Source organism: Molothrus ater, chromosome 29 (assembly GCF_012460135.2).
Source record: "Molothrus ater isolate BHLD 08-10-18 breed brown headed cowbird chromosome 29, BPBGC_Mater_1.1, whole genome shotgun sequence".
In the NCBI taxonomy this organism is placed as follows: Eukaryota; Metazoa; Chordata; class Aves; order Passeriformes; family Icteridae; genus Molothrus; species Molothrus ater.
The window spans coordinates 1,918,022-1,942,510 of record NC_050506.2 but is presented as its reverse complement, the minus strand read 5'-3'; the positions used below and the strand labels follow the sequence as shown (position 1 = coordinate 1,942,510).

The following is a 24,489-nucleotide window of genomic DNA, read 5'->3' as shown; positions in this document are numbered from 1 at the left end:
CGAGGTTTTGGCAGGAAAGCGTCCCTGTGTCACAGCAGATGGTTCTGGGATGCAGCAGTGAGTGAGGAGCCCCCAGTGCCCCCTCACCCATCCCATGGGGACTGGGCACTGCCAGGCTGGCAGGGCTGGGCCCACCAGCAAATCCCCCCTGGCCTGGGGCCACTTCTCCCTCCCTTTGTGGGCTCTGGCTGGGCACAGGGGACCGAGTTCATCCCAAACCACAATTGCCACCTCTGCCAGCAGCTCCGGCCATGGCGGATGTGCTGGAAATAACCCTGGGGAGGCCAGGCCCCCCCTTGCCCAGGCCACAGGACCCTATAAAGACACCCAGGGAGCCAGGGCTGTGCTCAGCCCAGCACAGGGAGGCACCATGAAGTCCCTGCTCCTGCTGACCCTCCTGGCCCTGCTCACCCTCGGCCTCTGCCGCAGAGGTAGGGGGAGTGCAGGGCTGGTGGGGGCACTGGGGGTGATTCTGTGCCCTGGGGGTGATTCTGTGGAACTGGGGGTGATTCTGGGCACTGGGGGTGATTCTGTGGAACTGGGGCTGATTCTGTGGAACTGGGGGTGATTCTGTGGGCACTGGGGCTGATTCTGTGGAACTGGGGGTGATTCTGTGCCATGGGGCTGATTCTGTGGAACTGGGGGTGATTCTGTGGAACTGGGGCTGATTCTGTGGAACTGGGGGTGATTCTGTGGAACTGGGGCTGATTCTGTGGAACTGGGGGTGATTCCGGGCACTGAGGGTGATTCTGTGGACACTGAGTGTGATTCTGTGGACACTGGGGGTGATTCTGTACCCTGAGGGTGATTCTATGGACAGTGGGGGAGATTCTGTGCCCTGGAGGTGATTCTGTGGACACTGGGGGTGATTCTGTGGGCACTGGGTGTGATTCTGTGGGCACTGGGGGTGATTCTATGGACACTGGGGGTGATTCTGTGCCCTGAGGGTGATTCTGTGCCCTGGGAAGGGCTCTGGAGGGAGCAAAGGGACTGGGGAAACTCTGCTGAGCTTTGGGGCAGGGGGCACGGGGCTGCAATGGGGAGATAGGGACCGGGACATCCTTCAGCAGATTAGGGGGCCTCGGGGAGGGATGTGAGCTCCAAAAGGAGCAGGGTCAGAGCAGAGCAGGATGGAAGAGCAGGACACCCCCTCTGAGCCCACCCCCCCTCCGTGTCACCCCCTCTGAGCCCACCCCCTCCTCCGGACACCCCCTCTGAGCCCACCCCCCCTCCGTGTCACCCCCTCTGAGCCCACCCCCCCTCCGTGTCACCCCTCTGAGCCCACCCCCCCTCCGGACACCCCCTCTGAGCCCACCCCCCCTCCGTGTCACCCCTCTGAGCCCACCCCCCCTCCGGACACCCCCTCTGAGCCCACCCCCCCTCCGTGTCACCCCCTCTGAGCCCACCCCCCCTCCGTGTCACCCCTCTGAGCCCACCCCTTCCGGACACCCCCTCTGAGCCCACCCCCCCTCCGTGTCACCCCCTCTGAGCCCACCCCCCCTCCGTGTCACCCCCCTGAGCCCACCCCCCCTCCGTGTCACCCCCTCTGAGCCCACCCCTCCTCCGTGTCACCCGCAGCTGCCGGTGGCTCTGCCAGCACCAAGGACTCGCCCAGCTCCGAAGGTGAGTGACCCGGCCCCACTGCCCTGGGGACAGGAACAGGGGACGGGACCCCCCTGACCCCCCTGACCCCCCTGTCCCTGCAGCCTTTGTCTCCAGACGCGCCAGCGCCGAGCTGGTGCAGAGGCAGAAGCGCAATCCCGGCTATGGCAGGTGAGGATGGTGGGGTCCGGGTGGGGAGGTTTGCTGGCCCAGGACCCCCCACACCCCCTGGGTGCCCCCTTTGTCCCCAGCAGCGGCCCTGGAGCCCCGCCGGACCCGCTGGAGGCCAAGCGCGAGGTGTGCGAGCTCAACCCCGACTGTGACGAGCTGGCGGATCAGATCGGGCTGCAGGAAGCCTATCGGCGCTACTATGGGCTGGTGTAAGCCCAGCCCTGCTTGGGGAGGGGGCTGAGCTCCAGAAACCCCCCCCCCCGTCAGCCCCTTCCCCTCTGCACCTGCACCCTCCCACCCTTTCTGTTCGCCCTGGAAAGAAATAAATGCAAACGTGGAGCCAGTTCCTCCCCAAGGCTGGGGCGCGGGTGGGAGGGAGGGTTCGGGGTGTGCTCCGTGTCACCCAACCCCACCCAGCTGAGGACGCCTGGGTTCCCCCACTGTGACCCCCAGGCTCCAAGGAGGAGCGGTGCTACCAGCCCCGGGTCCTGCTCCCAGCCCAGAGCTGCCCCATCATCATTCCCGTTTAATTGAAAATTGTTTCTCCCAGTGTGGGGTTACTGATCCATGCACCCCTGCCCCGGAATTCCATCACAAACCACCTTAATTACTCATTAACCTTCACACGTGCACGCTTACACTGCTGGGTCCACCGTGGGGACCCCAAATTCGTGGAATCACTGCTGGAGAAGGGAATTTAAGGGGTGAATTCATGGAATCTTTGCACTGGAAGAGCTGAGGCACAGACTGGGTGCAGAGGGAGTTGGGAGAGGGACACTGCAGGACAGGGACACTGCAGGACATCCAACAAGAGCCCAAAGAGGGTGCAGGTCTCACCCCCAGCCCCTTTCCCTTCCTTTTAACACCTCTGACCTTCCTGCCCGGTGGCAGCCTCCAAAGAAGCCAAGAGGGAGAGAGAATGATGGCAGTGCTCAGTGCTCCCCACCAGGGGAAGCAGATCAGGGAGCTCTGGCAGCAATGAAATCAGGGCAGGAATTTTCATTTATTTTCTCTCCTTTGGCACCAGGGCATGGTGGGACCCTCACACAGCCCAATCTCCAGCCTGAAGCCCCCAGCCCACCCTCTCCCAGCCCCTTGAATGGACACTGGGAAGTCACACATTTTAAAAATTTACACTTTCCCTGTCTCCCACTTCTCCACCCCCTTTCCTCCATTAAAAGTGAGCTGCAAAGGCCCTGATGAGGTAGGCCAGGGGTGCTCCTGTGGCAGCAGAGTCCTAGCAAGAGGATGCAGTCATCCCAAATCACAGAGACAGCAAGGGAAATGCTATTCCCACCACAGGGCTAAGGAAGGACCCACCTGCACTTCCCTTCCTGGAAAGTCTGGTCAGCAAAGCAGATTTGGGTGGATTTACAGATGGAAAATGCACTCAGCCCCTGGGCTGCTCAGGAAAGGTGGGATGGGCTGGGAATGAGCACAGGACACACAGTACAAACATCTGGTATTTTATTAAGCCAGTTGCTGTGCTCAGACCATGGTCAGACAAACGCTGGGAGCCCCTGCTCACCCAGCTGGGCCCCGTGTCCCCCCAGTCCTCCCTGGCTCTGCAGGCCCGTGTGCCACACCAGGGCTGAGGAGAGGTGATTGTCCCTCGCCTCCAGCCCACATCCCCTCAGTGCCAGTGGCAAGGCCAGCAACACCAGCCCTGTGCCAGCCTGCCCTGTCCCTGCCCGCTGCTGCTGCACACCCACAAGGAAAAGAGCCCAAAATTGAAGATGTGAGAGACAAAATCCGAGGCATTGCGGGCGGCCTCAAGCCAAGCGAGGATGGGAGCAGAGGAGCTGCTTGGAACAGCCCATGAAACCATGGAGCAGAAGCCCAGCAAGCACCAGTGACTGTGTCCACCATGGTTTGGGGACAGCCCAGCCAGCCTCAGCCACCACAGACCTGTGTCCTCCCAGCGTGGGGTCACCCCAACAACCCTGAACCGCTCAACAGGGTGGCAATGAAGAGAAAAACCAAACCCAAGAAACACACCAGAACACATGAAAACTCTTGTTTTCAGCCCACAAGATGGTTTTTCTGTTTGCTCTCCTTCCCAGCACAGCAGGCACTACTGGACTGGCTCACAGCTGGTGCAGGAGGAGCCACGGGCAGAGCCTGCAGCCTCCACCCTGCCTGATGCTGTCCTGGTGAGGCAGCTCACAGTTCTGCCTTGCACAGGGGTGCACGGGCTGGGGGGCTCTCAGGGAGCCCCCACTGCAGCACCACAGAGCCTTCCACAGACCATCCCCTTGGCTTCCACCCCCAGAGCCCCTCTGAGCAGCAGCCACCACGCCAGGGGAGAAACTCAGGGCCCGAGCAGATCTGTGCAAGGAGGAAACTCCAGCTCATCCTGAGCGTTGGGATAGGAGCAGTGCCTTGCTTTACCCCAGGCCAGGGAGGATATGCTGAGCCCCCTCAGAAGGCCAGGCCTGCTGCAGGACACTCAGTGCCACCTCCCCAAGGCTGCTCCCACACTCTGGAGCCTCCCTCTCTGACTGGGGATGCAAATCCAAAAGCCATTCACCAGGTCCTCAAGCACAGTGCTCTGGACAGGAAGAGGGCAGCATGGGGACCCTTCAGGTGTCCTTTTTAAAGGTCACAATCCCTCCCCATGCAGCCCAGAGTGGAAGGTGCCATGGGGGCAGTCAGGACTGCCCATTGCATGGTGAGGGGCTTCTTTCTCCCCTGCAGGTGTGCAAACCCTTGGGATATTAAACCAACCCCTCAGGGGAGCAAAGCAGTGACTGAGAGAGAGCTGTGGGCAGCCCCTGTTGCTGCCATGTGGCCCCACATGGGCTCACAGCAGCTCCTCTGCCTCTGGGTACAGAAAATGAGTTTATTTCCTTTTATTCTTAAACTGGATGCTGTGCCCAACCAAGGCCTCAGTGGCTCAGAACACAGCTCCTCCTCCTCAGCCTGCCCAGCTGTGCAGCACTTGCCACCCTGCACAGCTGTGGGAGCTGCAAGAACTGAAAACACTTGCCCATCAAGAGAAACACTTGCCAGCAGCAAGACAGGAATTCCCTCTGGGCTGCCTCTTTACCTGTACTGCTCTTCTCTCTCCCCTCAAGGTCCAGCCAGGAGCCAAGGAATGCTCAACCTCAGCCCAGGGCGAAGCTGAAGGCTGCCCCCAGCTCCTCACTGCTTTGACCACAGCCCTGCAATGCTTCTCTCCAGCAGCCACAAGGGTGACACTGAGGCTCTCAGGACAAACACTCCAAGCTCAGCCCCAGGGACCTCCAGACTCCTCTGCTGTGCTCAGCAGCCAGGATCAGGGGGGGTTTCTTCAGCAGCAGGGAAAAGCAGAGCACATCAACTCTGTGCCCCCCACCAGACAAGGAGGGCTTCACCTCAACAACAGTCCCACAAGGAGATTCCCTTCTTGTTTTTTCCACCCCATGGAACAGAAATAATGAGCTCCACACAAACAAAGGACTCCAAATAAAACCACTGGAGGGAAGAGTGACTGGGAGCTTCACAACCCATCTCAGATCTCCAAGGATCCCCAAGGTGTGCCAGAGTCTCTGACCTGCTGTCCTGCACGTGACCTTCTCTTGGCTTAGCCAAGCAAAGTACTGTGAGTTCCAGGAGAAGATCCTGCAGGGAAACCCCTGTCCCTCACAGCCAGGGATGGACCAGCTGTACCAGGGAGGTTGGCATTTCCCTCTGCTGCGCTGTAAAGGAGCTGGAACTGGAATAGAAATGAATCCTCTGGTACTTGTGCTGGTATTTTTAGTTTTTTACCTGAAAACAAGGAACACCCTGCCCCTGCAGTCCAACACACCATGCTCAGAGCCTGCACAGAGTGGAGGATGTGACTCCACTTCTCATGTTTTGCTCTCTGGCTGTAGCAGTTTCTGGCTGGCCCATGTGAGAACACAGACAGATAGAAGACTCCAGTGGTTTGTACTTGCATAGCTGCTGCTGGTTCATGTGGATGGAGACATCTCTTCGTGGGCACACAGAGGCAAGAAGAGGGAGCATGAAGAGACTGCCCAGCCCCTCTCCTGCTGCCCTGGGAGCAACCTGCAGCTTCCTATGCGAGCACCGGCCGAGGGACAGCGTGTCAGACACAGGCTGAGGGAGATGCTGCCAGGATGGAGCTCTGCAGGATCCCTCCCAGCTCCCCTGGGCTCTTCCAGCATCCTTGCAGGTAGCACCAGCCCTCCTGTTTGGGATGCCAAAAGCAGGGAGCAGTCTGTGAGCTCAGTGCTCCTGCACAGCCTCTGCCAGCCCAGAGGGATGTGACAAAAGGGGACACAAACGCTCCAGCTCTGTCACCATCTCTAGCACAGCATTGCAGCAGTGGTGCATTGAACAACCAGCAGAAGATAATGGCTTTGAGATTCTCCTTCCTCCTCCACACCCTATTGAAAGATTTAGTGGGGGAAAAAAAAAAAGGGAAAAAAAGAAAAGACGAAAAAGAGGCTTTGGGTCCTTCGGAGACATCTGCTCCATCCCAGTGTTGCAGTGCTCAAGCCAAGCATTTGAGCCTTAATGGTGTATGAATCCCACCCGGCTCTTCTCTCTCTTTCAGCAGTTCTGCCAGATTCCTCCTTTTCTCCAAGGTCTAATGCATAGTGGGAGAAGCTGGGGATGGAGGCAGAGTCCTGTGGCCTCCCTGGAGCAGCGTGGTGGAGCTTGTGCTGCTCATGAAGCGTGCAGCTCCCAGGGAGAGTGGAGTGCAACGTGGGGCTGCTCCCTCCTCACAGGCCAACATCCCTTTGCACTGAGCCTGCTCCATGGGGGCCTGGGAAAGGAAATAAATATGCTTGTTCTAAGACAAAAAAAAAAAATTATATTAAGAGCTTCTTCCCCCTTTTAAATAGAGTGTTTCCTTTTCTTTCTGACGTTGGAAGAGTATCCAAAACCCCAAAGGAACTCCTCTTTTTTCTTTTTTTTTTTTTTGTAATATTATTCATATATATAAAAACTAAAAATTAAAAGGAAAAAAAAAACCCTTGAAAAAAAAAATAATTAATTCAAAAGGAGGAGGTGAGGGGGAGAGAAATACTATCCACTTTCCTGTCCCCAGATTGCCAAACAAGAGCAAAACACTCTTTGCATCTTCTTCCCCAAGCCGGAGGGTTCCGTTCCTGCTGCGCTGGTTTGGTTTTGCTGAAGTGAAGTCCATGCTTTGAACCACCAGCCTGCTTCTGCTGGCCAAGCAAGCTTTGGGAGGAAGGAGGGGGATGCAGGACTGCCTGTCTCTCGCCCATCTCTGCCCACTGGGAGAAGGGCAGAGCTCTGCCCCGGCCATTCCGAGGGGCCTCTCTCAGAGCAGCTGGCGCCATCAGAGCTGTACAGCCGTCTGCTCAGGATGCAGGTGGAGGGTGTCAGTGTGCGTGCCCACTTTGCATTTTTGTTCTGTTTTTGTTTTTTTTTGTTTTTTTTAATTCATTTGGGTAGGTATTTTTGTTGCTGTTGCTGCTGCTGCTGCTGCTTCTTCGTGTCTTAAGTGTCGCCCAGATTGTTGTTTCCTTCGTTCAGACGCTGCACGTTGCGAGAGGGGGAGAGAAAGGTTCACCAACCCGAAGCCTTTCTGACCATCAGCCCATCTCTTTCCACTGCTTGTAGAACTCCAGAACATTTTTTATCTCTATGCTGGCGTTGGCAGCTGCCTGGATGGCAGACTGTAAGCAAACACAGAAAAACAAGTGGTTAATTTTTAACACAGAAAAAAGGTGGTTCATTTTTAACACAGAAAAAAGGGGGTTCATTTTTAACACAGAAAAAAGGGGGTTCATTTTTAACACAGAAAAAAGGGGGTTCATTTTTAACACAGAAAAAAGGGGGTTCATTTTTAACACAGAAAAAAGGTGGTTCATTTTTAACACACAAAAAAGGTGGTTCATTTTTAACACACAAAAAAGGTGGTTCATTTTTAACTTGCTGCCGTTCCCAGCCTGGGGACTCTCTGGCAGCCTGGCACAGCTGGAAGGCCAAATCCTCCCAATTCTCGTTGCTCTGGTACAAGAGGCCTGCACAGACATGGGATTAAATTCTCTCACCCGTCCCAGAATACTCTGTATCATAAAATCAAGAAGCCTTGAGGGAAATAAGGAATCTCAACATATAAAGTAACTTTGGGGAAACCAAACTTTGGGGATTAGCCAAAGTAAAAAACATTTTAAAAAATCTCTTTCCAATCAATCACATTATATCCTTGCTAGGAAACAAAACGGCTCAGCTCAGGCAGACAAGATCTACTGACCTGCATGGGCACTGAGAAGGAGCTCGGGTCCTCCAGCTGGAAGCCCGTGATGATGGTGACCATGCCCGTGGTGTCATCCTCCCCACTGCCCTGGGACACTGTCAGCTGTTTGCAGCTGTCCAGTATTTTATAGAGATTCCTGACAGAAAAGAGAAACAGAGGGGAAGGTCAGCAGGAAGGCCAAATCTGCTCAGGACAATAAATGGAAAGCAGGGTTGCTTTCCTGTGGCCATTAAGGACTTTTCTGAGATCTTTCTGAGCACAGAGTGCTTTGTGGAACATGCACAGGTGGCTGTCCTTATCTCCAAGGAATTCCATCATTACTCACATAGAACAAGCTCTGCAATTGCTCCCAGTGCTAACACCTCTCCCCAAAGCCACCTGCCTGCTGTGAGCCCAGCTCAGGCACCTTCAGGTGCTGAACTCTTACCAGGCATCTAAATCTTGTCTCTTCAATTTATGCCTCTCAAAGCTCTTCCCAACATCTTTCTGGCAACGGATGTACCTAAGGAGAAAGCAGAATCTCTGAGCTCATATGGAGACTGTCACACAGCTGAAGTCAGTGCTGCACAGCAGCTCCTCTGGGTGCTGGAGGCCTTCCCCCAACCCAGATTTAACACCCAAACGTCCATGCCAGGAATGCTCTGTGAATCCCTCCCATCCCCTCCCTGCCTCACACCATTCCCACACGCTGCTCACAGCACCTCATGTCTCAAGCCCACCAGGCCTGGCATTGACCCCAGAGATGCAGTTTGTCCTTTCAGCTGTGTTTCTGCAGAGCACCCGGGCACAATTCAGCTCTTCCAGCACTCTCAGTGCAGTGGCAAAGGTCACTGCTCCACTTTATACAGCAACAGAGATGCAACTCCACCACTGCTCAGAAGCTTCTGCACTTCACAGCTGAAGAGCCACCTGCTGCATCTGCTCCTTCCCATTCCTGAACTCTGGCTTTTCCTTGGCCCACTCCTCAGTCTGCTCCAAGGAATCCACTGCTTGCTCCCACCCAAAGCCCACCCATTCCAAAACCAAAGGAAAATCCCACCCCTGTCCTGCTCTCACCTGTTTCCCTTTTTAAATTCTGCCTCCAGGTACCGAATGCTGTCCCTAGCACCGGCGTTCTCCTTTTTCAGGAAGTCCAGGCCATCAATAACTAACAGGAACAAAAAACAAAAAACCAAAACCATCTTGTTTACACTTCTACTTCTGCAAACTAATCCAGAGGTGCCAAGTACTCCCCATTGCACAGAACACTGTCCCAGTGTACAGCTGCCACAGGAGAGGCACGGGGGGAACAGGACCTCTCTCCTCTCAGCTCTTCTGACACACTCTGTCAAAATCCCAAGCATGGGCCACACACACAGAACAGGCCCCAAAAGCAACACATCAAAAGGGTTTTGCAACTGTTCCAGATGAAGTGAAGGCTAAGAGCAGGAGGAGGGAAAGCCAGCACCCAGGCAGGCCCCTGGGGCCTGCTCCCAGCACAGAAGGGTCAGGGGGCAGCCACTGGCAGTTACCTGCTGTGGAGTCCCCATACCTGTTCGAGGGATGATGATGATGAACCTCCCACTTGTGGCCAGCTGCTTGACAAGAGCCAGGTGCTGGCAGAGGGCCTGGGTGTCAGGAACCAGGTAAGGAGACATGGCTGACTGTGCCTTGGGCTGCTGGAGACTGCCTTCCAGCTGAGACACCTCCAGCTGAAAACACACATGGCAAAGACACTCGTTTCACATTGATGCTGAAACAAATCATCAAACAGGACAAGACTTGCCCTGCAAAGCTCCACCAGGCCCTTCCAGCCTCCAAGCACACAGAAAAGAGGGCTGGATGCAGCAGAGGGTCAGCAAGAGAAGAGGATCTCACTCTGCACTGCCCAGTGCAGCCCCACCTTGAGTACTGGGAACAGTTTGGGGCACTTTGATGTAAGAGGGGCATTGAAATATTAGAGAGTGCCCAGAGTGGGATAACCAGGATGGTGAAAGGCCTCAGGTGGCTGAGGTCACTCAGTTTGCTCAGCTTGGGGCAGAGAAGGCTGAGGGTGACTTCCCCATCACAGCCTGCACCTTCCTCGAGGGGGTCAGCAAGCAGGAGGTGCTGACATCCTCTCTCCAGTGACTAGCAAGGAGGAAATATAAAAACATTTCATTTCTAGCTTCATTGCTGCATCAGGACAAGTTCAGGCTGAACATTAGGAAAAGGTTCTTCCCCCAGAGGGGGAACAAGCTCCCCAGGAAAGTGGCTGTTGCACCAAGCCTGCCAGAGCTCAAGGAATGCCTGAACTACACTCGTGGGCATTCAGTTTAAAGCACCCTGTGAGGAGCAGAGACTTGGACTCCTGATCCTTACAGGATCCCTTCCAACCCGAGATACTCTACAGCTCAACCTATGCAGAATGGACTTACTGCCTCTGTGTGGGGCAGGAGCAGAGAGTTCCCCCTTCCCTTCCCAGGTTCTGATATTCCAGCCAGTACCCTGCTGGTTTTCAGGCTGGAACTGGGGTCTCCTACCTGCAGCCGAAGCTGGGCCATGTCTCTCATGAGCCTGTTCCGACGAGCTTCCTCTGCAGCCTAGTTGCAAAACCAAACTTCCATATCAGTTAGCAGGAAACACACCAGCTGACACTAATATACACTTCCAGAGTGAAAAGTGGAACAGCTTTAAGAAACAGAACTTTCATCTCCTCCCAAAGATCTGTGATTATAGTTACAACCTCATAGTAACCTACAGGAAACAGAGAATACAGAGGATTCATTCACCTCTACCAACTCACCATGTGGAACTGAGCCTGGGCCTGGTGCAACAAGTTGTCTTGCTCAGACTGTGCTATGCTGATGAAGATCCCAAGCTCTGAGTTGAACTGCAGGATGCTGCCTTGCAAGTGGGTGATGAAGTGGCCGAAGCTCCGAATGCAGCAGATGCGCACGACAGACTGCAAGGGAGCAGCAGCAGTCAGAGCCACCACAGCCAGGCTGTGCCCGAGGCAGTGCCCACCTGCAGCCCACACTCTTGAAAAAGGCAGGAACTGATATTAAATGCCCAGTTCTGATGGATGTTTGTCATCTCTTCTGAAGTCAGAGACTGCAGGAAAGGCTACAGCTGGCCAGTAGGTTCAGGGCTGCCAGTGTCACAGACATCTTTTATGAAAAATCCTTTCCTGAGGATTTTTTCCTCCTGAGAAGCTGAGAGGCCTCAGGAACAACATGTAAACAATGGTTATCTGCTGCTGTGAAATGCAACAGGTGCATCTGGGATTGGTCTCATGTGGTTGTTTCTAATTAATGGCCAATCACAGCCCAGCTGGCTCGGACACTCTGTCCAAGACACAAGCCTTTGTTATTTTTTCCTTCTTTTTCTATTCTTAGCCAGCCTTCTGATGAAATCCTTTCTTCTATTCTTTTAGTATAGTTTAAATATAATATATATATCATAAAATAATAAATCAAGCCTTCTGAAACATGGAGTCAGATCCTCATCTCTTCCCTCATCCTCAGACCCCTGTGAACACCATCACAGTGCCAGCAAGTCTGGGGCTTCCTCAACCCAAGAAAATCAGGACAAATCAGCAGCACCCTGCCACACCTGCCCCATAAACCTCTGCTCAAGCCCTCAGTGCTAGGAAAAGGAACCACATAACACAACAATCCAGGTTGTATCTGTTTTTTTTTCCAGGATTTAGCCCAACTCACCTCCTCGACTGCAGAGAAAATGGGCCGATCCTGCTCGAAGTTAAACCTCTTGTGTGCATTTTTCAGAGGGGGGAGATTGCGCAGGGCCACGTCCTCAGGGAGCAGCAGGTTGGCCTTCAGGTCTGGCAGCTCAGCATCACTCAGCATATCCTTGACTTCATCACACAGGGCCAGCCCTGGAGAGGAGGGGCAAGGAGGAGAGCAGAACAGCTGGTGAGGGGGCTAAGAGGAGAACTCTTTAAGGGACATGGTCTGTAATGGTGGGGCAGAGGTGTTAGTGAAACGTGATCTGTGAGCACCTGATTAAGGAGGAACCATCAGACCACCCACAATATACAGAGCAACTCCCCCAAACAATCTGCCAGGGGACTCTGGGGAATCTCCTGTTTGGAGGGACAGCTTTCCCACCTATTGATGAGCAATAAGAAAAACCCTGTTTAAACTCAGCTTCTCACAAACCATTGGGAACTTCAGGCTCAGCCCTGAAGAGGCACAGAGCACATCATGAGCAGCTGGAGCTCTGAAACTATTTTCCAGGATTACCATGGCAAAATCACAGCCTTACTCCTGCTACTGGCAGTGAATTTCACTCCTGCTGGCCACACATGGATTCTCACACGTTGGTGCCAGTGTTTCAGTATGCTGCCAGCCACATTAATGCATTGATATAGCATTTTTTTGTGTGATTTTTGGAGTTGTCCTGTCAGGGCCAGGAGTTGAACTCAATCCTGGAGCGAGGTGAGGGGTCTCTTCCAACTCAGGATGTTCTGTGATTATATGATTCTAAAGACTATGGGACAGTATTTAACTGGAATGATGCTTAAACAAAAAAAAAAATAAAACCAAAAAACAATACACATGCATGTTTTACTTCCTATAGTGCTTATAAAAGCTGCTACTAGGAAATCTCCCTCCCTGGGCTCTCACACACCCTGGGAATCACTGATGGCTCGGTGAAACATGACATTGCCACTTCTTTCTCCAGTACCTGATTCCTGCAGGTCTGCAGCAGAAGGCAGAAGGTTCAGGAGCACAGACAGCCTGTTCCACAGGCTCTGAGAGCTCTGCAGGAACAGAACACAAAAGGCCATATAAAATATCGTGACAGATGTATACAACCCTCAGAATACTTTATGAAGAGTAAACCTCACCATCCTTCTTAGCCCAGAGTAGCTGAATTCAGCTGGTGGGGGACATAACATCACCCTTTGCCCAGGACTGGGGCCATGGCTGCAACCAGCCCAGGGAAGCTGACACAAGCTTGCAGAGAGCCCTGACCCCATCCCCACCTGAGCACACATAATGATGAGGTCTGTGTTTGTCCTCAGCCAGTCCAGGAACACTTTCACAGTAAGCAGCAGCCCTTCATTGGTCACAATCTCCAACTTCTCCTGAAGGGATCGCTCATTTCTGCAGGATTTGTTACTTGAAATGCTTTCTTCAGAGTCAGACACATCATCTGGAAAACAAAGGCAAGCACAAGATGGCAGCTGTTAAATCCCCTGAGATGTCAAGTCAGAACAGCACTGGGCTTGTAACAGTTGAGTTGAAATACTGGGTGCCCCCACACATCCTCAAAAAACCAGTCCCTGTCCCCTGTGCTGTTACTGGAGTGTATCACCCCTGCATTTCCTTGGGATAAGAGGGTTAAAATCTCCCTGTGAAGGTCTGACCAGTGCCTAAGCTCTGCAGCAGCCTCCACCCTGACAGAGTGGGGCAGTGCCAGGGCCCAGAGCAGCTCCTGCAGGGAACAGAGCCCTGAGGCCAACATGCTCCCAGCTTGGAGCCAGGCAAGAGCAGGAAATGGCAGGGCTGTCCTGTGAGTCAGAGAATTTTAAATATTGAACATTTTCTTCCCACTCTTCTAGCTCTCCAGAGCTGAGGTTCTCAAAGCCATTGCCAGTGGGAATCACATGTGACACAGGTGACCTGAGGTCAAGGTGGGAATCACCCACACATTTTGCTACAGATCCTCATTTCAAGTGCTACCAGTGCTTCCCATCAGCACAGCTGTGGGCATTCCATAAACCCTCAGAATCACAAGAAAGGAAATGATTTATGCAGAACCCACCACTGACAGTGTTACACCATGAAAAAGCAGTTTGGATACAGCACACATGAGGAGAGCTCGAAGCTAAAAAGTACACCCTGAACTCATTCCATCTCTCATTTTCTGCACCTGGAAAGGCATTGTGGCCACACAACAGCAAGATAACACTGAGGGAAAGGGTTAAACAGACCAAAGCCCATTTGATTCTTCCCCCATCTCTTTCATGTGGCCATGGAGCAGTGCCAGGAGCCAGTCAACACTAACATGATCTAATACTGTGCCTTCAAATGCTGGCCCAGGCAAAGCCTGAATCTTGCCAGTGCTGTAGGCCAGCTGGATTTGGGAGCAGGATGTAGAATGTTTCCTTGCTCCAGGGAAGCTGGGAGGAGTGAAAAACAAGACTGAACAGGCCCATGTAGTTTTATGTGAAACACAAACAATTCCCTGTAGTTTATCAGATCTCCCTTTGCAGCTGTTTTTGCCCAGAACATCGCTCAGGTGTGTAAGATGAGTGGTAATGGAGACATGGCAGCTCCACCTGCTGCACATCTCCCAGGGGTTCAGCATGAACAGTCAGTGAGGCACATCTGGGGGCTCACAGAGAGACCCTCAACACCTCTCACATGCACCTGGGTCACACCTTCCACACAAATTTCCACATGAGCATTGGGCTGATAATCTGTCCTCTCATGGACAACTTCCTGTCACCAGCAGCAGTGTCTGATTGGATATTTCACAAAGGGAAAATGGAAGATGCAATTTTTAATACCTGCTGGAATCATCCTCTGGAGCCAAAATGGCTTCACTACAGCAAATCATGCCTGAAAAATTCACTGGCTTTCTACAATGGGGTTATAGCAGTGGAGGATGAGGGAAGAGCAACTGAGCTCACCCACCTGGGTTTGTGCAGAGCATTTGACACTGTCCTGCACAACATCCTTGTCTCTTTACTGGATTTGAGGGATAGACCACTTAATGGACAAGGACTTGGCTGGATAGTCATGGGTAAAGAGCTGCAGCCAACAGCTCCATGTCCAAGTGGAGAGCAGTGACAAGGGGCATCCTCAGGGCTTGGGACCAGCACTTTTTAACATCTTTGCTGGTGTCACAGTGAGATCAAGTTTACCCTCAACCAGCTTGCTGACAACAGGGTTGTGTGGTGGGGTCACATGTTGGAGGGAAGGGATGGCACCAGAGGAACCTGGAAAGGCTGGAGAGGGCTGGGTCTGTGCCAAGCCCAGAAGGGCAAGGAGAAATGTTGAACCTGCATTGGGGCAACCCCAAGCACAAACACAGGCTGGGGGAGAATGGATGGAGAGCAGCCCTGGGAAGGATGGAGGGGCATGGGATGCTCAGCACTCTGTGGCAACGTGCACTGGGAGCCCAGAAAGCCAAAACTGACCTGGGCTCATCCACAGCAGCGTGGGCAGCGTGTGAGGGGGGGATTCTGCCCCTCTGCTCTGCTGAGACCCTGCCCTGCAGAGCTGCCCCAGCTCTGGGCTCCCCAGCACAGGGAGGACAAGGAGCTGCTGCAGTGAGTCCAGGGGAGGCCACAGAGATGATCTGAGGGCTCTGGAGCTCCTCTGCTCTGGACACAGGCTGGCAGTACTATATATAATATATATAATACTCTGGGAGTGTTCAGCTTAGAGAAGTAAAGGCTCCAGGGAGACCTCAGAGCCCCTTCCAGGGCCTAAAGAGGCTCCCAGGGAGCTGGTGAGGGACTTTGACAAGGTCCTGGATAGGACAAGGGGGAATGGCTTTAAACTGAAGCAAGGTAAATTTAGATCTGGTATTAGGAAGAAATTGCTCCCTGTGAGGGTGGTGAAGCCCTGGCACAGGTTGCCAAGAGAAACTGTGGCTGCCCCATTCCTGAAGTGTTTAAGGCCAGGTTGGAGCAGCCTAGTGAAAGAGGGATGAAATGACACAGGCTGTAAAGTCCCTTCCAAACAAACTAGCCTGTGAGCCTGTGATTATCACAGCTGCTCAGCATTTAGTCTGCACAACAGTGGTAGTTCTGGTAACCCTGGCTGGCCACAGGTGATTCCTTTGCTCAGTGCACAATTCCTGCATGCTGGGCAGTAAAAGTAAAGCTTCTCTGTCAGGAAATGTCCAACCCAAGGCCTGCCCACTACTTAGGCAACCTGCTCCTCCAGACCCAGTCAAAGGAGAGAGCATGCACCATGGGAAATGTTGAATTTAGCAAACAGACTGCTACAGTTTGCAGTTTTCTACACATAATTTCAGTAACAAGGCCCTTACCTTGCTCTGCCAAGCTGGGCTTCTCCAGATCTCCATTGACACATGGCTTGCTCTCTAGGCCATCCTTCAAGGCAGGTGGTTCACTGTTGGGTTTCAGGAGGATGTTGCTGAAGGTGGGAGCCAAGCGAAAGCAGCGTTTGGTCTGGAACAGCTGGGTGGACATGGCCTGCAGATTACTGGCTATGCTTGCATCATTAGTGCTCAGGGAAGCTGGCCCATTGACTGCTGCATCCACAGCTTCACTTTTAGAGATGCTTGGGCTCTTGGAGTCTCCCAGCCCACTGCTATCCACACAGTTTTTTAAGGCCTCTTTGGGCCCACTTTTGCCTTGGCTGCTTCCTTCCTCACCCGGTTCATCCTCCATGTCCTCCAAGTCAGACCGAGATTCTTGGCTGTTCATGTCGGAGTCTGTCTCCACATCAAAAGCAGCTTCTGCTTCCTCATCACTCTTCTCTGAACCACTCTCTGAGCCATCACTGCCCTTGATGGAGCTCTGGCTGGAGTCAGAGTCAAAGCCCTCGCTCAGGTCGCTCTCATCCACCTTCTGGGCGTGGCGGCGGCGGCGCAGACAGGACAGACGAGAGTATTTCTTGCTTTTCTTGCAGTCGTTCTTCCTCTGCTCCTCACTGGGCTGATGATTGGCCAGCTCAGCTTCAGCTTCCTTCTCAATTGAGTTCACAGGCTCCCGTGGCTCCTGGTCATCTGCATTTCCAGGGAGAATAAAAGGTAAAGTCACAGTGTGCTCCACAGGCTGCTGCTGGCCAGCCCTGGGTCCAGGGCTGCAGAGGTCAGCCATCACTTCCATCAGTGTGTTCCACCACAGAAAAAGCAACTCCAGAAGAAAGATTCACTTTCTAAAAGCACCTGGGAAGTCAGAATTCCTACTGCCCGAGCTGGCAGTACTATATATAATATATATAATACTCTCTATATATATAGTACTATATATAATATATATAATACTCTATATATATAGTACTACATATAATATTTACAATACTCTATATATATAGTACTATATATAATATATACAATACTCTATATGTATAGTACTATATATAATATATACAATACTCTATATATATAGTACTATATATAATATATACAATACTCTATATGTATATAGTACTATATATAATATATATAATACTCTATATATATAGTACTATATATAATATATATAATACTCTCTATATATATAGTACTATATATAATATATATAATACTCTCTATATATAGTACTATATATAATATATATAATACTATATATATATAGTACTATATATAATACATATAATACTCTCTCTATATATAGTACTATATATAATATATGTAATACTTTGCTACTAGGCAGCCTCAGTGCTCAAGGCTGCTAAACCAGAATAGAACAGAGCTGAATTCCAACTCTCCTCCCCAGCTGTCTACAGTCAGAGCTGAGTGACCCACTGAGCACGTGCTCTGTAACTACACTGACCTGACCAATCCCTTACCTGACCAACATGCATGGAGCCTTTCTAGCAGCCCTGAATCACTGTGACAGCTTCAAAACGTGCAGAGGAGGGGTCATTCCTTGCTGCTTTTACCAGAAACTCCCTCACTCTGCATTCAGTGAGGTATTGCCAATGGACTGTTTGCAGGGGAAAGGTTTAGCAGTTTTAGTCAGTGCTCAATAAAACCCCCTTGCCTAAGCAGAATTGAGGTATGCTGAGAGGGCCTGTCTCCTTCAGCCCCACTCTGCCCCTTCTGCCTCCCTCAGCCCAAGTGTTTTACCCGAGATCATCTCCTCAGTGGAGCAGGAAAGCAGCCAGTAAACAACAGCAAACAGAGGCAGAGAATAAAATCTCAGATTGGGATAAACAGATGATGAATGAGCTGCCAAGAGGTGCAGAAAGCAATCTCCTTATAAAGAAAGTAACATGTCCATCCTGAGGTGATTCAGATACTCAGAGAGAGCATCCAAGTGGAGAAAACTCAGCACATCAACCCCCTTTGGGGATTCCACACCAGAAATAAAAAATCAATACACACTACAAAACCCATGCCCAGGGGAGAAAGGGGAAAGACAGCCCTGTAGGCAGGCAGCCTGGGAGACCCAGGTGCTGCCATCTCTGTTCTCTTACCTGTGCCATCACTCTGAAAGGCTGGGACAGGATTTTCCCCTTCTTCTAGCTCAGCCTGGAGGCGAATATTGACGTGATTTATCAGGTGAGAGAAGAGAGCCAGCGTGAAGGCAATGGCTGCACTGTACTGCTTGGAACCTGCAAGCAGACAGCACAGTGAGATGATGGAGGAGGTGAGCACTGCACCAGTTCAGCCAGCATCCCCAGACTAACTGTGCTGCTCACCAGGAAATTCCCAAAGCAAAGCAAGCATTGCTTACCTGCCCTCTTGAGGCTGTGAACGCTCATAAGGCAGATGATCACCATGCGAAAGATCAGGAGATCAGGAAGGAAGGAGTAGCCACTCTCATACTCTTCTTCATCTTCACTGGTTGAGCTCAGGTTAGGAGGAGAGGGCAGGTAGAACAAGCACAGGTTGAAATCCTCCAGCACAGACTGGCAGAGAGATGTCAGCTCAGAATCCAAAGAGCTTGAAAAGAGTGAAAAATAAATAAGCATTATTAACTCAAGACTCTGCTCCTGGCATGTCTGCCCAGAAACTGAACCAGAACTGGCAGTCAGGCTGTTCTTTAGCACTAGGCAGGATGAAGCACCAGGGAAATAAGTGACATTAATCAGATTATGTTTTCCTCTTGAAAGCTGCTTAACTAAAGACAAACAATACCTAGAGAGGGTCGCCAAAAACCAGATTAATTTCCCCCTGGGAGCTCAGCAGTGGCCATTAAGATACACAAGGCACTTAAATGCTAAAGGGAGCAAAAGTTCTAGATGCACTGCTCAGTGAAAAGTATTACACTACCACACACACAGGATTCAGTTTTTCCTCCTCCCATGTCTCTCTTATAGCCCAGAATATTCCAAAATCCTCCACAGCTATTCAGTCCTCCAAAGGAAGCATCCATGAGATCAATCCAATGGGCTGTGGGAGCCTCCTAGTTACAATAAAACAGACCTGCTCGTGAAATTTCCAGCAAAGCCTTCTCAGGGGAAAGTGTGCTTGGGAAATTAAAGTAATTCCCAAATTTCTTATGTTCTACATACAAGTTGAGTGGATATTACAGGAGCCTTGTAGCTCCACCTCAGTATAAGGCAGCATTGGAAAGCCAATCCCATACTGGGCTGCATGACCAAGGGCAGAGCCAGCAGGTTGAGGACGTGTTCTCCCTCTCAATTCAGCACTCACAAGGTGGCATCTGGAGCACTGTACCCAGGCTCTGGGTCCACAGGACAAAAAAAACATTAAACAAAACCACACTGACAAACTGGGTTTAGTCCAGCAGAGGAACAGAGAACATGATGGGTGAGAAGAAGCAAAGAGAATCAAGTTTGTTCAGCCTGAAAGACAGAAGGCATAGGAGGGTTGTCTTCTGTTCCAGCTGTGATTACAGAGGACTCAATAAGCCTCTCCTTAGTGGTGCATAGCAAAAAGAAGAGAAATTATGGCTACACACTGCAGAAAAGAAAAATGAGATTAGATGCAAGGAGAAAAAAATTCTGTGCTGAAGGTGGTCAAACACTGGAAAGGGGACCAGAAAGATGTGGGATTTCTGTCCTTGGATCCAGTCAAAACCCAGTGTGATGAAACTCTGAGCAAGCTCATCCAAATTCACATCTGCATCTACTTTCACAGTGAGCACCACTTTGGGGAAGTACCAGACCTCCAAAAGGTCCCTTCCAACCTAAACCATTCCACAATGAATTTAACCACAGCTTGTATTTAAGCCCTTTAAAACACCTGTTCTGTTTCAAGGAGTAAGAGGTTTATTTAAAATCACCTGAAAACCTCCCAGCAGAGACAGAGAAAATCCCATAAAAAAATCTAAAAGCCCAAAATCACACAGCTACACAAAGCTTCCCATTTATTCCAACACAACCAGGTTTTGGTGTTTCTTTGAACAGGGTGTTTGGTTACAGACTTCCAAGTGCAGTCAACTGATTGTCAACAGAAGACACAATCCAGCACAACCTTACCTGCTCTTTGGCTGCAAAAGACTCTGCAGGTACATGAAGCTCACCAGCAACCTCTTAATGTCTTTTCCTCTAAAAAGATGGAGGAGAAAACACTGTAAAGCAGGTGCCCTATCACAGATACAGAACTCTATTAGCAGGTAAATCAGGTCTCAACTGAGAAGTCCATTCTGATGAAACTGGGGAGAAAGAAGACAGTTTATACACTGCCAACTTTCACCACTATGCCCCAACCCTCATGAACAGTCCCCAGCTCCAGGGAAGAGTGAGAAAATCTCTCAATGCAAACTCTACACCTGGTCAGCATTAGGTTTTCTCCTGAAATTATGACCCAAGACAGCAAGATTGGGATCTAGAGTGGGCCTTTCAAAATTCTGGGAACAGTCACTGTGCTAAATGGCCCATCTACCAGCTCCACTCCCCACAAGGACATTACTCTCAACCCACTGCAAACTCTCAGCCTGCACCTCTGCTTTTCCTTCCCTTCTTACCGTTTCTTGCTTGGAGACAACTTCCTGGTCTCACATTTCTTCAGCTGATGGTACATCTTGGCTGCTTTGTCATACAGCCTCTTCAGGTTCCCATAGGCACCTTCGAAGGACACTTCAGACTGGATGCTAAAGCACCAAAACAGAACACAGGCAAAGTTCTTTATTTCTCCACAAGGCTGCTCACACTTTAGGGCTTTAAGTTAATAAGGCATTGAGGCATGAGCACAGGCACCCAGTGCTGCTTTCTGGACATGCTGGGCAACCAAACTCCCACCAATGGCTGCAAACTGCACTTTTGAGCTGCCTCACAGCTTCCACCTGCCCTGCTTACACATATTCTCAAATCAGTGCCTTCAAGCCAGGAATTCTACCCTGCTCACACCACAGAGTGCCTCCCTCAGCACCTCCAACCCACTTCCAGCCTGGAGGAAGCCCTCCAGGGCTGATTAGTAACCAGCACAATGGTTTGGTTTGGCTTGGTTTGGTTTGGGTTTGGTTTGGTTTGGGTTTGGTTGGGTTGGTTGGGTTTGGTTTGACTGAGGCTCACTCTCATTACTACCAGTCCTACTCAAGGGCAAACCAAACTCATCTCTCTCCCCTCCCCTAAAAATTCATTTGCCAAAACCAGTGCCAAGTTCAAAGTAAGGAGAAGGGGATCTGGCCCCCAGAGCAGCAGAGCACAGGTTCCCTGCTCAGGACATGCAGATGTGCAGGAACTCACCAGCGTAGGTAGCAGTAGGTCGCTTCCACATTGTAGTACTTGCTCCCTGCCAATGTCCCCAGTTGGTTGAAGGGCATTCCTGTCAGGAAGGAGAGGGGCAATGGAATTTACTTGGAATTCTCCAGTGGCCCTGGCTAGAAAGTAGATCCTTTCACTACATTTCCACATAGGAGGGAAGCCAGGAGACACAAAGAGTAGCAAAGCTGTAGCACAAAGGTCTGGACTATTCAATCCTTCCACCATCCAGGGTCTGTTTTCCATTTTACAGAGCTTTTAGATCCTCCCCACCTTGTGCCATTTATCTATGACAGAGAGAAGAGCAAACACCTCCTCCTTTGTATTAACAGTGGTGTGGCCTTGACTCCATATTCCCTGACAGCAACATCATCTTATCAACATCTGAGAGCTCTACTGCAGCTCCTGTGGTGCAGAAACTTTTGCCACTTTTATTTGGGAACAGCCTTTCAAACAGTTCAGTGAGAACTCTGCAAAGACAGCATGTAAAGAACATTTGGCTGGAATCACACACTTTAGGTATGACACAGCCTCTACTCCAGCACTGATGGGTTCCCAGAAGGAGGCACTTCTGAAGGAGGAAGCAGCACATGAGATTTTTTTTTTTTTTTCATGGGTAAAAGGGGAAGGTGACTGATAATGCTCTGCTCCTGGCAATGGAGAGCTGCATCTGTGCTTAGCCCAGAGGTGCAGCATCACCAGAATCAGGGAAGTCTGAGCTTCTCAGAGGTTCTCAGATCAGTACAGTGAGGTCACTGGCAAAGAGCAACCTTTGTTTGGCTTGCCAGCAAAAGAAAAATCACCTGAAAACCTCCCAGCAGAGACAGAGAAAATCCAATTAAAAAAATCTAAAAGCCCAGCAAAAGAAGTTCTCAAAGGAAGCAACTTTAACCAGAGGATAAAACCAGTCCTCTCTCAGCTGCAGGATATAACCAGTGTAGCACTACATTGTTCTTATGTTGCAGCAACATGATTTTAACAACTATAAATTCATGGGAAGTCACTCACCAACTTGTGGTGCAACAGAAAGGGCTTGATAGTAAAATCGCTCAGCCAGCAGCTCCGTGTCCACACCTGCCAGCTCATTCTGATAGCGAGCTGAAAGGAAACCACACACACCCTGCATCACAAACCCAAAGGCAGCACCTGCTGCAGAGCAGCACAGCTTCCCTATTAGCAATACCACAAAACTTGAAATACTGGCCAAGTCAACAAATCCACCAAAGAAGTGCTCTTGGCAAACACTGCAACACACAGGCTTTGCCAGGCCTGTCTGAACCACTTTTCTTCCACCTGCTCACACCACACACCACAGCTCCTGCCCTTTCCAGCCAAGGGCAGAGCCTGCCACACTTGCAGCATCACATGAGCAAAAGGAATTTGTTCTTCTGCTCCGTGTGTTAAGTGCTGAGTCACCTATCCTTGAAGTAACTCAGAGTTGTGTACATTTTCCTGTCCCTCAGACTATATTCTAGAACATCAGGGTGTGAAATCAAATCAGCTGACTTACTAAAATACCTGACTGTGGCTAGACTGAACTTGATTCATTTATTTTCTCCCTTTTTTTTTTTTTTTTTTTTGACAAATGTAGGCATTTTGGAAACCTTAGGTGACAGCACTGTGAAAAGGTGAGCACATTTCTCTCCCACCACTCAGGTAAGTCATTCCTACTACCCCCTCAAGGCATTTATTTGCAATGCCATTCTTAGGCTGATTCATATGCAACACTAATGCCAAAGAGCTTTCAGCAGCTTGGAGGCTGCAGTGTCAGACACATGTACCTGCAGCACTCTTCCAAGAGCTGCTCTCCACACAGCTGCTCCCTCCTGCCTTTACTCCCACATGTTCACTATCTAGAAGCTGACACACTTACCACACACTTCAGGAGGTCGTGACTGTGGGACAGTCATGCCTGCTATAAAAAGGATGCCACACAGACAAGCACAATGACACTGGAGCTTTGCAGAGGCAAAACTCTGGACTGATGCACAATATTGCCTAAATTTGATTTTCAGTCCCACTGGTGCTGATGGAAGTGGTTTTTAAGTCACAACTAAGCAGTCTGAACTGAACTCTCTTTGATCCCTCGTGCTGCAAAGGTTTCCACTCTCACAGCCATGGCTACAGCTGCCTAGCAGCAGCAAATTCCTCATCTACCTGACCAAATACAGAGCTCCTGTAACTTGCAGCAGTTCAGCCATGAGGATTTCAGCTTGTGACAAAGGTGTCAGAGGGAAACAGAATCTGCAAGCAGCCTTGGCTGGTGCCCACCAGCACCAGCCTCACATGGTGGGTACAGGCAGCATCTTTTTGCCATTGTAAAGGCTGCCCTGAGAGGCAATGGTGCCCTTACCTAGATCTCCCAGATAAACCAGACACCGGTGACAGGCCATCTGTGCCCACTCCATCTCCTTCTCTGATGCAGAAACAGGTTTCTTGCAGCCTACAAGGAGAGGCACCAAAAGGAGGAAGAGTCTTACATCTAGTGAATAGGATGTACTGACAGAAATCTGTTGATTTCAAGAAGCTATTCCCCTGTTTGTCTGCTTTAAGTAAGCTTTTAAAAACATTCTATACAGCCAGTAGTGCTCCAGTTTTCCATAAAAATTTGCCATCACCAGACACTTTTAGTAAAGAATTTTCTCACAATGTTTTCTTTCTATCAGAAACCCTTCTGTCTTCCCTAATTTAGTACCTATTTAAAAGAAAAAGTGCCATGGAAAAGAAAGCAGGACAGTCAGTTCTAAACAGAGACCTCGCTAATCAGGGGAAAAAAAAAATTCCCTTGAATGCTGAAACAAAGATGGACTAGTGCAAGGGGAAGCCACCTGTGGAGGTGACTTCCCATGAATTTATGAAGCAAACACCTTGAGCACAAACCTATGAGAGGGTCTGTCACGTGTGTCCAGTCAATGCAGCACTGCAGCTCCAGCTGGTAGTGGGACTGGATGTAGAGCAGGAGGTGCTGGTAGAATCCTATGCCAGCCACCAGGTGAGTCCTGTATGCACACTCCAGGGTGCTGCGGCTGTGGATGTGCTGGGAGAGGGAAAAGGAGAACATTAATGCAGCCCTGGGCACAGTTTAGGCTCAGCTGTACTGAGTGGGAAGCAAGAGATTGGTTTTGCACAGCTCTGTACCTCCTCCTGCTCAACAGTGCTCCCCCCTAGTAGTATTTAGTAAGGGTT

The 24,489-nt window shown here is 50.7% G+C and overlaps 2 protein-coding genes across 3 annotated transcripts in view; one reads left to right on the top strand and one right to left on the bottom strand.

Annotated features, from left to right (window-relative positions):
• Positions 1–251: 251 nt before the first annotated feature.
• Positions 252–2,112, top strand: BGLAP (bone gamma-carboxyglutamate protein). The gene is given in 5 exon segments (XM_036397979.2): positions 252–285; positions 288–431; positions 1,579–1,623; positions 1,707–1,773; positions 1,854–2,112. Coding segments are annotated over 5 exon segments (423 nt in total). The 3' UTR covers positions 1,987–2,112.
• Positions 2,113–3,223: 1,111 nt separating this feature from the next.
• The window catches only part of SMG5 (SMG5 nonsense mediated mRNA decay factor), a 28,646-nt gene continuing 7,380 nt past the window's right edge, over positions 3,224–24,489 (bottom strand). For both annotated transcript variants that reach the window (XM_036397773.1, XM_036397774.1), the window contains 19 exons: positions 24,184–24,340; positions 23,657–23,746; positions 22,312–22,401; positions 21,289–21,367; positions 20,568–20,693; positions 20,080–20,148; positions 18,369–18,577; positions 18,109–18,246; positions 15,989–16,690; positions 12,966–13,135; positions 12,665–12,740; positions 11,677–11,852; positions 10,761–10,919; positions 10,498–10,557; positions 9,528–9,687; positions 9,053–9,143; positions 8,424–8,498; positions 7,994–8,132; positions 3,224–7,412 (listed from right to left, as the gene is read on the bottom strand). In XM_036397773.1, the coding sequence (XP_036253666.1) occupies positions 7,329–7,412; positions 7,994–8,132; positions 8,424–8,498; positions 9,053–9,143; positions 9,528–9,687; positions 10,498–10,557; positions 10,761–10,919; positions 11,677–11,852; positions 12,665–12,740; positions 12,966–13,135; positions 15,989–16,690; positions 18,109–18,246; positions 18,369–18,577; positions 20,080–20,148; positions 20,568–20,693; positions 21,289–21,367; positions 22,312–22,401; positions 23,657–23,746; positions 24,184–24,340 (2,850 nt within the window). In that variant the 3' untranslated portion in view covers positions 3,224–7,328. The remainder of the gene's footprint in view (positions 7,413–7,993; positions 8,133–8,423; positions 8,499–9,052; positions 9,144–9,527; positions 9,688–10,497; positions 10,558–10,760; positions 10,920–11,676; positions 11,853–12,664; positions 12,741–12,965; positions 13,136–15,988; positions 16,691–18,108; positions 18,247–18,368; positions 18,578–20,079; positions 20,149–20,567; positions 20,694–21,288; positions 21,368–22,311; positions 22,402–23,656; positions 23,747–24,183; positions 24,341–24,489) is intronic.